General features: G+C 35.9%; 1 protein-coding gene across 1 annotated transcript; it reads left to right on the top strand.

Annotated features, from left to right (window-relative positions):
- Positions 1-4,917: 4,917 nt before the first annotated feature.
- LOC102586699 (auxin-induced protein PCNT115-like) lies at positions 4,918-12,986 on the top strand. The gene is made up of 7 exons (XM_015305034.1): positions 4,918-5,231; positions 5,628-5,733; positions 5,929-6,023; positions 11,134-11,306; positions 11,376-11,478; positions 12,210-12,215; positions 12,299-12,986. Exons 1-7 carry the CDS (start codon positions 5,007-5,009, stop codon positions 12,629-12,631), a joined length of 1,041 nt encoding a protein of 346 aa, XP_015160520.1. The 5' UTR covers positions 4,918-5,006; the 3' UTR covers positions 12,632-12,986.
- The last annotated feature ends 910 nt before the right edge of the window (positions 12,987-13,896 follow it).

Genomic DNA, 13,896 nt, shown 5'->3' with positions numbered 1-13,896 from the left:
TTTTATATTGGTGAGAATAATAAATTTTAAAAAGTAATGATGTGATTATAAATTTTATTTACATATGTAATAAATGGTTAGTAGATATAAAGGTGGGGTTGTTTTAACAAAATATACTCGTAGATCAATTTTTATATTAAAATATCTCAAATCATGATATGAAATTCCCATATAATTATTCCATATCATCGTTTTTGAGAATATTGAATCACATCTCATGATATGGAATCATGAGATGGAATCAGCGTAAAATCACATGTCTAAACGCTGATTTCATCTCACGATATCATATCGTAATATGGTATTGCATGGCCAAACGCCTACTAATTAAGTTCACCTAGTTATTTAATTTATTGGTGATGTTTTCTTAAATGGATATTTAGCAAAAATCCAATACAGACGACATCATTAAAACTGTTTAAGCCAGCCAAAGAAAAGAAGACCAAATCAAATAAATAAAATAATGTATAATGAGTCCTACTAGTACAATTTATTTTTTTTAAAATTGTCCTACCAGTACTATTTTTTTAATGACTTGAAAAATCATTGCAATTAATAGATTAAGATGTATGGCAAATTAATTTGGTTGTACTATTCGATTTGGATTTTTAGGTTTTTGATTTTGAAGAAGTGTAATTCAAATCAAACCAAAATAAAATTGGTTCAGTTTGATTTTTTTTATTTTTGGTTTGGTTATTCGGTTATGTTAATAATTAGAAACATAATCAAAGTTATATTTGCAGTTTGATATATATAAAAGGAGAAGTAATACTATTGAATCTCTTAAATATACATTCTAATATAAATCACAAGTAAAACGTAAAACACAAAATTTAAAAGTCTATCAATTATAGACGTCCAAACATAAAATATAAACTAAATCATAATGAAAGACAATAATTACACACGCATATATTATAAAAGAAGATACTTAGAAAATCTAAGAAAAATCTCTTGTAAATGTCTTAATCTTGAAAAAATTAAAGAAAATTTACAAAAATCATATGGGGAAAATCCATTAGAAAAATTGGAACAAAATCATGAAAGGGCAACTTTAACACTAAAAGACCCTAGCATTATTATTAGAGGTAAACCCATTCTTTACAACGAAGACGATAAAATTGAATTTAAAATTCAAATTAAAGAATTACTGAATCTAAAGTTAATAAGAATGAGTAAAAGCCCTCATAGTAGCCGAACATTTATATATATATATGTTAGTGAAAAATTACAAAATAACAGAATTACAAGATTACAATTGAAAATAAAAAAGAAGAAATAAATCTCTTCAGGCTGAGGCGCAGATATCTCGCTCTCTTTAAGGAGATTCAAGCCCACTGCAACAAATGTTTTTCACTGGTCCAGCAGTAGTCCTTCTTGACTTGTCCCCTCCAGGATACAACAACCTATTCACAGAAGATAACTCAACAACTCCTAGGCAATGGAATACGAAGTTGTCAGAGGCATTGGTGAAGTTTGGTTTTGTTCAGAGTCAGTATGATCCCTCTTTGTATGTTAAGAAGACAACTGAAGGAGTAACACCCGTGTTAGTATATGTAGATGATATGTTGATCACAGGTGATAGTTTGAAACTGATAGAGGAAACAAAAGTTACTTTGCAACAAGCTTTCAAGATGAAAGATTTAGGAGAATTAAGGTTCTTTCTTGGTATTGAATTTGCAAGATCCAACAAAGGAATTCTAATGTATCAAAGAAAATATACATTGGAACTGTTGTCTGAATTGGGGTTAGGAGTAGCTAAGCCTGCTGGCACTCCAATAGATTATAACCTGAAACTCACTTCACAACAGTTTGATGATCATGTAAAAACAATGAAACCAGGTGATGATCCTCCTACTGATCAAATGGTATATCAGAGGTTAATTGGGAAGCTTCTCTATCTAACATTGACTAGACCTGATATAGCGTTTAGTGTTCAAACTTTGAGTCAGTTTCTACAAGATCCTAAGAAGTCACATATAGAAGCTGCACTTAGAGTGATGAGGTATGTTAAAAATCAACCAGGGTTGGGAATTCTCCTATCTAGTAGTTCAGAAGAAAAGATTAGTGTCTACTGTGATGCTGACTGGGCAACTTGTCCACAAACTAGAAGGTCTGTAACTGGTTATTTTGTGAAACTAGGAGATTCACTAGTGTCATGGAAGTCGAAAAAATAGACTACAGTTTCCAGAAGTTCTGCATAGGTAGAATTCAGAAGCCTTGCAATAGTTGTAGCATAATTGGTGTGGATATTAGGTTTGATGAAGGAAATTGGATGTGAGGTAACACTTCCAGTAATTGTCTTCAGTGACAGTAAGTCTGCAATGCAAATAACAGCAAATCTTGTATATCATGAGAGGACAAAACACATTGATGTTGATTGTTATTTCGTTAGAGAAAAACTACTTCAAGGAATGATGACTACAAACTACATTCCAACACAACAACAACCAACAGACATGTTAACTAAGGGGCTTACTAGAGTCCAGCATACCTTTCTTATTTCCAAACTAGGAATGTGTGATATATTCTCCCCTTCCTAGCTTGAGAGGGAGTGTTGAGAGTAAGGGAAAGAAAGAATAAATAGTTAGTATAACTAACTTTTGGGAAGTTATGTCTTGAAAAAAGTATCTCTCTATATAAGAGAGTCTTGTATGTAATTGAAGTCTGGACAAGAGTTGAATCCAAAGCTCCACAAAAAGAACACTTCTCTTCAACTAATAAGAACTCTCTTTGAGAACTTTGAAGTGTGTACATAACCCATTTTAATAAAGGGCTTAATGCCCAACTTTTTAAAAAAATAAAAAATAAATAAGAACTCTCTTTTTTTAACAAACTTTATGCACTCTATTTTCTTATATGTACAACAAATGAAGACCACCACTATTTATAGTAGAAGAAGTCTTCCTAGGAAGATAATGGGGGTAATAAATAGTGAAGATAATAGCCTTAGGAGTCAGTGGCGGAGCCAGGATTTTCAGTAAGGGGGTTCAAAATCTAAAAATATAGACACACGAAGTAGCCGAAGGGGAGTCGACATCTACTATATATACCTAAAAAATTATTTTAACCATGTATAAATCATATAATTTTCCGCCGAAGGGGGGTCGGTCCGACCCCCCTCATTGTAAGGTGGCTCCGCCACTGTTAGGAGTTACATATGTTACAAGGTATAATGGAGGAATAAAGAATGAAAATAAAGGGACACTTAAAACACCAACGACTTGGGAGTTGCTGTATGCACCAAGAAAATTGTAACATATACACTAACTCCATTTTGGAGTAATGCTGAATAGTAATGCAGCAATAATTAATTTTCAACGGCAACAATCAACTGCCAATTCATCCATCATTATGTAACATATATGAGAAGTGCACCAACGGCCATATACCAACATCTATGTGGCCATGCAAAAAATGTGAATTCTTAAATTATTAAAATGCCACACTAACAATTATTATGTGTGATATCCATTTTTTTGTTATCTAGACCATATCAGAAATTAAAACACAAGTATTTTGAAGTGCCATAGTGTTTCATACAAGACAATCATAAATGTCTACATCAAAACCATATTCACAATATTTGAAGTGCCATTGTGTTTCAAGAAGTTTATCGGTAAAATGGATTAATAACTCAGGTGTTGTATCAATTTAAGAACTTTGAGATTTTGGAAAGCAATAGAAAGTTAATATTCAATATATCTTACAATTTTCGAGCCTCTGTTGGATTCTTCAAAATTACTTTATTTTTGAAAAATATAACAAGTACATGTCATCATTTTTGAAAAATCTGAGCAACATAAATTTTCACGCCTCGAAAACCCATTCCTAATTTTGTTTTATTGTTATATTCAAACAGGTTCTTGTGGTCTTTAAGAAAATCTCCACCAAAGGGAAAAATAGATATCCCAACAAGTTACAACAACTATGAAGAAGTTTTGCCAAAAGGATTCTTGGAGAGAACAAAAGAAATAGGAAAAATAATAGGATGGGCACCACAAGTAACAATTTTATCCCATCCATCAATAGGAGGATTTGTGTCCCATTGTGGATGGAATTCCATACTAGAAAGTGTACATTTTGGTGTACCAATTGCAACTTGGCCACTCTATGTTGAACAACAAATGAATGCATTTTTGTTAGTGAAAGAATTAGGACTTGGTGAAGAGATAAAATTGGACTATGTTGTTGATTTTGAAGGAAAAAATAATCAAGTTGATATAGTAAGTACTCAAGAAATTGGAAGTGGTTTATTAAAGTTGATGGTGAAAAGTTAAGAGAATGAAGCGAGGAAAAAAATGTAAGGAAATGAAGGAGAAGAGTAGAGTAGCTATGGAGGAAGGTGGATCATCTTATAACTCTCTTGGACTTCTTATTAAGGATGTAATCAGAAATATTTAATTTTCTTATAATATGAAGAAGAAGCAAAAAGAAGAGAAGATATATGGTATTTGAGGAGATATGTAGTATCATGATTTATGGTCATTTTCTTAATATTTGTATACTTTTAATATTTATTGAATGTTTTCACTCTTCATTATAGTTTTCTTATTTATTTTGTATTTCTTTCAAACAATTTTCGTGATCCGAATCTATCGGAAACAATTTTTTTATCTTACAAAGATAGAGGTAAAGTCCGAATATAATCCACCCTCCTTATAGACCTCACGTAATTTATTGATTATACTTGATATGTTATTATTATAGTCGATTCAAAGAGAATAAAGAACACTGAATATTTATGTTTAACTAAAATTTGAATATACACGCATTACGCATATCACTTTAACGCTGGTACAAATTAAGTATTTAAAAGTATATATGCATAATATGTATAGTATATTTCACTCGATGAAGACAATTTTTTTAATCATATTATGTAGTATAATAATTCTATTAAATTTAGAACAAAAAAAAAAATAAAAAATTACTCTCACATGGAATGCTCCTTTGGTCAACACATTCTGTGAGCTCACTGTTCAGATGGAGATTCGCCGGAGAAAATGGAAACGCCGGCGAGTGAAGTTCCGAGGGTCAAATTAGGCTCGCAAGGCCTAGAAGTTTCTAGAATCGGGCTGGGCTGTAGAGGCATGTCTCCTAATCACGGCCCGCCCAAGCCCGAACCTGAAATGATCAAGCTCATTCAACACGCCATTGATCGCGGCGTCACCTTCCTCGATACCTCCGATCAATATGGACCCCACATCAATGAACTTCTCATCGGCAAGGTAAAATAAAATGTAACAATTACTGCTTTAATGTGTTGTACCTTGCTGCTTTCCAAGTTGTAATTAGTCCCTTTGTCCCAATTTATATCAAAGGTTCGAAATATGATGGTCAAAACTTAATTTTAACAGTGAATTCGGCTATAAATTCTTCAAAATGTTTAAAATGAAAATTTACATATATGAAAACGACTATACAAGTCGATATGGCTAATGATTCGATATTTAAACAAAATTTAAGAAATGGAGTTAAATGGATTATTTTTTTTGTTCTAGATATCAACAACAACATTTTCTAGAATTATTTGCATCTTATCAAATTACTTGAATGAAGTTTCCAATAGCATATACACTAATTGAGGTAGTTAAATATGTGCATTCTAAATTCTATTTGTTTAGGCAATCAAAGGAATGAGAGAAAAAGTACAAATAGCTTCCAAGTTTGGCATAAGTTTGAAAGAAGGGAAAATGGACATTTGTGGTGAACCAGAGTATGTAAGAGCTTGTTGTAAAGCTAGCTTGAAGCGACTAGATATCGAACTGCGTCGATCTTTATTATGTTCATCGGATGATATCCGAGTGCCCATTGAAATCACGGTTTGACATCTTACTTCTATTTTTTTTTTTCCATTTATTATTTGAGGATTTCTAGCAAACTTGTAGTAGTACTTCATTTGTGGTGAACCAGAGTATGTAAGAGCTTGTTGTAAAGCTAGCTTGAAGCGACTAGATATCGACTGCGTCGATCTTTATTATGTTCATCGGATTGATATCCGAGTGCCCATTGAAATCACGGTTTGACATCTTACTTCTATTTTTTTTTTTCCATTTATTATTGAGGATTTCTAGCAAACTTGTAGTAGTACTTTTCTGTCGCTATCTGTTGTTTACACTAGTATCTGTTGTTTCTTGTATTTCCGTTACTTCTTTTTCTAGACTACTATGAGCTATTTTTCCCTGAGTTGAGGGGTCTATCGATAACAACCTTTCTATCTTTACGAGGTAGGGGTAAGGTGTGTGTATACTCTATCCTCATTCAGACCCCACTTTGTGGGACTACACTAGGTATGTTGTTGATTTCTAGCGAATTGCTGGATTGTATGGTTCATGTAAAGAGGTAACAGTAACCAGTTAATCACTTGGATAGAAGCAGATTTCACTTGGATATAACTCGGCTAGAAACCGCAAAAATCTTCTAGTCTTTTAAAAAAAGAAATTGATTGAATCAACTGTGTGGGAAATGGTCCTGAGCTATTTTACTTGAATCCGCTTTTATATTGCCAAACTGACATATTCATGAAGATCTTCTAATGCACTATATTTCTTGGAATCTTCAAAAGTGTTGATGGAGATGAGTGCGTGTAGGATCCTTCAAAGGCAGTACTTTGGGAGAGTCCGATCAACATATCTGATGTGTTGTTTGTCAATCCATAAGATAAAGTCAGAGACGGAATAATGTTCTACTGACAGTAGAGAAAAAAGGGGTGTACAAAAAGGTTGTCACGACCCGAGAGCACCCCCTAGTCGTAACATGGCGTAGTTGACCCCGAAGGGGTCGCATACAAGCCCTTAGCACGTTCTTAACATAAGATGATAGAAAATATGGAAGAATTTAAAACTTTTACATAAAAGCAAACGAAAGACTTTCTAGACTTTGTCTCAAACCATCTAATACAACTTTTAGAATAAACTCTTGGGACACAGCCCATACAAAAGACTAAGAACATAAAGAAATGACATAAAGGAAATGTGGTTGTTGTCCTCGAAGCTATGAGGACTCACCAATTCTTCAATTCTTCTAAATCCTTGAAACTCTAGCCTCCAAAGCAACTCAAGCCTCCAACCCTACATTTGGTTAGAATGTAGGCAATATGCATTAGTACAAAACGTACTAAGTATGGAAGCTAGCACAACATCATAAGAGCATCTCAAATGGTTAGTCAACATAAGACATAACATAAGAGATAATAACATAATCATAACATAACCATCATAACCATAGCATAGTTTCCAATATAAGCATCATGTAAACAAAGTCAGCATAAGACATAGTAAATGAGCATAGGAGAAACATCATATTCATGGCAAGGTCTCTACTTAGACCTACAAGGTTACATATCTCAACCTTAAGTCTTTCATATTACAAGAGAACTACCTCACAAGCCACCTCCAAGTATACTTGTGCAATGCAAGGATAGCATCCCATACTACCATCCAAGCTAAGTACCCTCTTTGGTCATTCTTGGGCATAGTCCACTTTCACATTCAAGACCTAGGTTTTCGTGTCATCTTAGCATAGTTTATATACATGGTTAACTCTAAAGCTTCTCTATGCCATTAGGGTATCATACTTCCAAGTAACCTCAAGACACACTTGTGCAATGCATGAAAGGCATCCCATACTACCCTTCACACTAAGTATAACCTTGAAGTCATCCTAGTCATATTCACCCTACTTTGGCCTCCTTATTGGCTTAGCTCTCATAACTAAGGGAATATCTCCCCTTTAGTCAACTATAACTAGGAAAGGTAACTCTAGCACAATCCTATCTCAAGACTTCCCTCTAATGACCCTAAGTCATACTTGTGCAATGCACTCTTAGCATCCCATAATACTAATCGCGCTAAGTATTACTTTTAGGTCCTATTACTAGTTCTTCTTGGTTTGGAACCTAGTTCCCCTCTCTATCTTTAGAACCCTATGAGGTACTCTCTCTCAAGCACATCTTACTTCATTATAGGCTGAACCCTGGGAGATACTTCATTAGTATGTCTGAGTTCCTTTTTCACATGGACCCTATGAGATACTATCTTAAGCATGTCTAAGTCCATCTATACTCTTGAACACTATGAGTTACTTCATTAAGCAAGTCTTAGTTCATAATTAGATTAACTCTAGGAGATACTATCTTAAGTATGTCTAAGTTATCTAAAACACATGGACACTATGAGATACTTCCTTAAGCATGTCTAAGTCCATATATTCTCATGAACACTATGAGATACCACTCTTGGAATGTCTAAGTTCATCACACTCATGAACACTACGAGATACCACTCTTGGTATGTCTAAGTTCATCACACTTATGAACACTACGAGATACCACTCTTGGTATGTCTAAGTTCATCACACTTATGAACACTACGAGATACCACTCTTGGTATGTCTAAGATCATCACACTCATGAACACTACGAGATACCACTCTTGGTATGTCTAAGTTCATTACACTCATGAACACTACGAGCTACTTCATTAAGTAAGTCTTAGTTCATTATGCTTAGGACACTATGAGATGCTTCTCAAGCATGTCTTAGTCCTTAGGATATAGAGACCTCTACTAGGAAACCTTGACTCAACTACGTGAAGGATCCCGTCACATGAGACCTAACTTTGGGAAAACCCACACTCTACTACGTAAGAGTTCCCCCTTTTACTTGGATAGTCCTCACATCTACTAGGTGTGGCTCTCCTTTCTTCTTGGAGTCCGGACCCGTGGGACACTCCTTCTCATTGTCATATCCACTTGGAGCCAAGCATACACCCCAAGGTTTACTAGTTAAGCCTTGCTTAACACTTATATCTCATGGAAGAATGTCCTTGACAATCAAGCCATGCTCTAGTGATTCTATCACTTCACACATACAAGCTTTCATAAGGTAGATTAGGTGAGTATAGGCCTTTCACCATAATCCAACCTGTTAGACTTCTATTCTCTTTTAGACTTTACTCTCAAAGCCTTTACATCAATAGTTAATCATATTAACTTCACCCTAACTATCATGATCATAACCTTACTCTCAAGGTCTCTCTCTTAATCTCTTCTTAATAGCTAAACTTCAAGGTTTTCTATTCATAACCCTCATTACTAGGTGATTCTTGTTATAATTGACCATAGAGGTTCAAACTCAACATTACAAGCCAAGAGATCATATTCAACTAGTCTAAATTCAATTCATGATTATGTGTTCCTAACCTTGAACAATTCCTACTGATGACATTGATACAAGAAGGTCACTCATGAACCTTCAAATTGCCCTTTACTGGTATCAACCCACAAATCATGCAACTCATTAAGAAAACTAGGGTTAAACATTGAAACCACATAATTTCATCATAATATCACAATTAAATGCCAAATTAGCCATAAACAAGCATTATCCAACACTTTGGAATCATACCCAACTATATCCACACATTGGAAATAACCCTAGCTTAGATTGGGGTTCTTCTTCACAATTTAGTGGGAATCTTAGGGGACTCTATGGGTGGACGAACCCATAGATGAAAAGCTAAAAATACCTTAATTCAAAGCCCTACTAAGTACTAAGCTTGCTTCAATGGGGAGATTCGACCTAGCCTCCTCCTCTTCTTCTCCCTCTTCCTCTTCTTCGTCTTAGGTTTATTGGAGAGAGTTTTGGGGGGTCTGGTATACTTATATAGGTGTTAATTTAACTCATTAACCGACCTATATTAACCCCTAATTAATAACTAACCCAACCCCTAACTTCTAACTTAAAACAAAAAGCTGAAAAACTGGCAGCATCTACGGACCCCAACCTACGGACCGTCGATTGATCTACTGTCCGTAGTTTGGGTCCGTCGATTGGACCTGGGACTGATAGTGCTTCACTATTTCGGCCATAACTTTTTACTCCGAGATCGGAATAGGGCAAACTCGGTGGCGTTGGAAAGAGGACTCAGAGACCTTTAATTGGATAGGTAAAAGAACACCTAACTCGTTTTGAGCTATGAGATATGACCATTTAAAGTTGGCCCTCACTCCTAACTAAACTTAAAAACTGGCAGCACCCACGGCCCTCCACCTACGGACCGTAGGTGGAGTTACGGACCGTTCTGTCCCTCCGTTGATCCTTTCAGAGTGGGGTGCTGGGGAAGGCTTGGTGGGGAGACTAAGTCTCAACCCACGAGCCTCACCCACGCCCCGTCATACCAGTGACGGCCCGTCAAAGGGGCTCGTGGAGGGCTGCTGTTTGACAGCTTTTAGGGCCACTGTTTGGGTCCTCTTCAAGGACCCTTAGGGTGGTCCTTGAGGAGTTGTACCCGAACGTTTGGACCCTAAACATGACCAGCTAGGTGTAGGAACCCTTTACACCCAATTCCAACCTCATACCACACTCCAAAACTCAACTACAAGACCCTACAGCACACTAGTTCAACTAGACTAGTTTCCAGGCGTCGTGGTCATTTCTTGACGTTTGACCTCTAAAATCACCTACTAGCTTCCATTAGACCCTAGCTTGGTCCAACTAGTTTCTACGGGGTGTAACAAAGGTTGAATGGAATCTTATGCTATGTGAGAAATGTTATGTGTTTCTCTCGAATTCTCGGAGGATAGGCCAATGCTTTGAAATTTTTGTGTTGATAAAGTTTACTTAGTAAAAGAAACACTCATCTATGCTTACTGTAATTTCGTAGTTGCTCCAACTATGAAATAATTTTTGTTTATGTCACATTTATCCACTCTACACTCTGTCACCGACGAAATGCTTTATGATGAAATCACAAACAAAGGTCAGCTGAGACCTGTACAGAAATAATCATGGAGATCAGGATTCTAAAAAAGTTTGAATTTTTTGTGTAGCATTCAGTGTGAGATTACTTGACAATTGACATTTTAAGGAGAAGAAGCAGCATCACTGTTAGCTACTACTATCGTTTTTGAAAGTATCACCGAGTCAAAATTAATCATCTTTTGTTATAAACAAGTAGTATAAAAGAGATAAAATGTCCAGTGGATGAAAGAATGTCAATAAAGACAATACTCCTGTCAAATAGAAAATCAACATTTTGAGGCTGTATGTAACAATATAATCGGGCATTTTGTTTATTGTGCTTATTGTTATTGTTTTGTTGTTATGATATTGTGTGGCATAGTGTGTAGATGGGAGAACTGAAGAAACTGGTTGAAGAGGGTAAAATCAAATATATAGGTTTATCTGAGGCTTGTGCAGCAACAATCAGAAGGGCACACGCGGTGCATCCAATAACAGCTGTTCAGATGGAGTGGTCTTTGTGGACCAGAGATCTTGAGGAAGAAATAGTTCCAACTTGCAGGTAATGTGTCTCTTAGAGTTCACTCTTTCAGATAATATGGAGGTTCTTCTGAGTAAATGCCTTTTCCAGAGAATTAGGAATTTCAATTGTTCCGTATAGTCCTCTTGGACGAGGATTCTTCTCAGCAGGTCCTGAGTTGATTGAGAGCTTGGCCGAGGGAGACTTCCGCAAGGTTGGTTTAGTTAATTGCACTGTCTTTGATCTTGTGTGATTTTCATTTGCATTTATCCATTTACCTCAATTAGCTGCATATCATAGGCATCATTTCCTTTAAACCAAAATTCTGTAACATGTGTCATTGGCTTTTTGTGAAACCCTCCAAGCCTCTCCTTGGGAGAGCTCAACGTTAGCATCAACGTTGTGACTTTCCTACTCTGAACCAACGGCTTGCTGATTAACTGAGATCGACCAATGTACCAGTATTGATCTTGATGAGATTTCGTCAGTATTGATGAATTAAGGTTACGAAACACATGCTCCCTTATGAATAAGGCGATCTGAATACAAGATCAACGAGTCTTAACTTCTAGTGCAAATTCGGACATCAAAAAGAACACTCTTTATAAATTAACATGCTTAGAGAGTACAAAAAAGGTACTCCTATCCCACAAAGAATGGCGGGTCACAGTGTCATGGTCAATGCATCCAAATTTTTGGTATATCTGAATTATAGAAATTTATCACAATATTTATAACTAGAACGATACAAAAGTAGAGTTGTTTAAACGAAGTTGTCATCAAAGAAAAAACTGTTTTGACTCATTGGTACTGGGTAACTCTATCCATCAAGACATAGAAAGATAGAAAGAAATCACCTGGTGTTTTTTATTTGAACTTGAACCTCATGGTTCTCAATCCAGTTTTCCAACTCATCCTTATCGCCCGAAATCTCTTCTGATACAGCATGTTATAATTATAGAATAAAACAATACATATGATCGGTATGGCTGATGTATGTTTCTTTTATCATTTGTTTTTTTTCCAGAATATACCCAAGGTTCAAGCCTGAAAATTTTGAGCAGAACAAGCAAATATACGAGCAAGTCAAGGAAATAGCATCAAGAAAGGGATGCACCACAGCACAACTTGCATTGGCTTGGATTCTTCATAAAGGAGATGACATATGCCCCATACCCGGTACCACCAAGATTGACAACCTCAACGAAAATATCGAAGCCATATCTGTAAAGCTGACAACTGATGAAATGATGCAGTTAGAGTCCTGTGCTGCTGAAGATACGGTTAAAGGTGAAAGGCACGCATTCATGTGGGCGACTTGGATAAATTCGGAGACTCCACCATTGTCCTCCTGGATAGATGAATAATGGATACTTTCTCGTTTTGCTTTGGAAGAAGCCCCGTTAATGCCCAAGTCTAATTCGAAGTAAAGGCTGAACCCGGGCTAATGGCAGTTCAGCATTTCTTTCTAGCAGGTGCAATAGAGACTAGGATTTACAAATCTACAATGTTCTGGACAAATGTATACACACAATGTAGTTTACTAGTAGTCTGAATTTCTTTTGCTAGTGCGTACCTTTATATCCAAGTTTTCCTTGTATTTGTGATGAAAATTTATTGTTATCCCCTGTGTACCTTTGATCCTTTGTGCGATAGAGCCCTTCCACACAAGACTCCTGAATCACTCCAAGTCTCCATTTTTCAATGTTATCATATGGTTTAGAATTGTTTATGCTTAATGCATATTCAAGTTGTACTTTTTCATCTGATACCATTGCCGCTAAACACTCTATAAAGTAGAGCACTTAGCCGGTTATTCTCTATACTTTATTTACATAAAATTTGGAGCATCTCAAACTGATAAATCTTCCAGAGACTCGAATCTGTATCCTCGTAAATCTATGCTTTACATTTTCTACCTGAGCTTTATAGATATGTATATGTTCATGTTAAACTACCTGATTTTATTTAGGCTATTAACGGAATAAAAGAGAAAGTACAAATAGCTATCAAGATTGGTATACGTTTCGAAGATGGAAATAGGGGCATTTGTGGTGAACCTGCATATGTAAGGGCTTGTTGTGAGGCCAGCTTCAAGAGACTGGATATCGACTGCATTGATCTGTATTATGTTCATCGCATCGATACTTAGTAGCCAATTAAAGTCACGGTTCGACATCTTTGCTCCAAAGTTCTATTTTTGTAGTGTACTGAATTCATCACTCTTAAGTTTTAAGAAGTAGTTGCATTATATGATTTGACATCTTGGCTTGGGTTCTTCTTCGATGATGTATGCCCTATACCAGGCACTAGGAAGGTTGAAAACTTCAACGAAAATGTAGGAGCCTTATCCGTAAAATTGACAGCAGAAGACATGAAAGAACTCGAATCGTATACCTCTAGTGATGTTGTCAAAGGTGAGAGACATGTATACATGTGGTCAACTTGGATAAATTCAGAGACTCCGCCATTTTGCTCCCTAGAAAGATGAATAGGGGTTTGCTAAGTGATATCTATTTGGCTTCTTACGATGCTCAAACTCTCCGAAGATATTGTTGCACATGTGTCGATCCTCAAAAAATGCACTATGGAAAATCCAATATTATACACTTGGTGACATTTTTGAAGAGTC

This window comes from Solanum tuberosum, unplaced genomic scaffold, assembly GCF_000226075.1.
Source record: "Solanum tuberosum cultivar DM 1-3 516 R44 unplaced genomic scaffold, SolTub_3.0 scf00651, whole genome shotgun sequence".
Lineage (NCBI taxonomy): Eukaryota > Viridiplantae > Streptophyta > Magnoliopsida > Solanales > Solanaceae > Solanum > Solanum tuberosum.
Note: the sequence above shows the minus strand (reverse complement) of the source record. Positions and strands in the feature narration are given on the sequence as shown.

Excerpts from the sequence above, each read along its gene's own strand:
- LOC102586699 (XM_015305034.1), top strand. The coding sequence starts at position 5,007 with ATGGAAACGCCGGCGAGTGAAGTTCCGAGGGTCAAATTAGGCTCGCAA. Across the intron at positions 5,734-5,928 it reads ACCAGAGTATGTAAGAGCTT|CTTGTTGTAAAGCTAGCTTG; the intron begins GTTGTAAAGCTA and ends AGTATGTAAGAG. Across the intron at positions 6,024-11,133 it reads GAGTGCCCATTGAAATCACG|ATGGGAGAACTGAAGAAACT; the intron begins GTTTGACATCTT and ends CATAGTGTGTAG.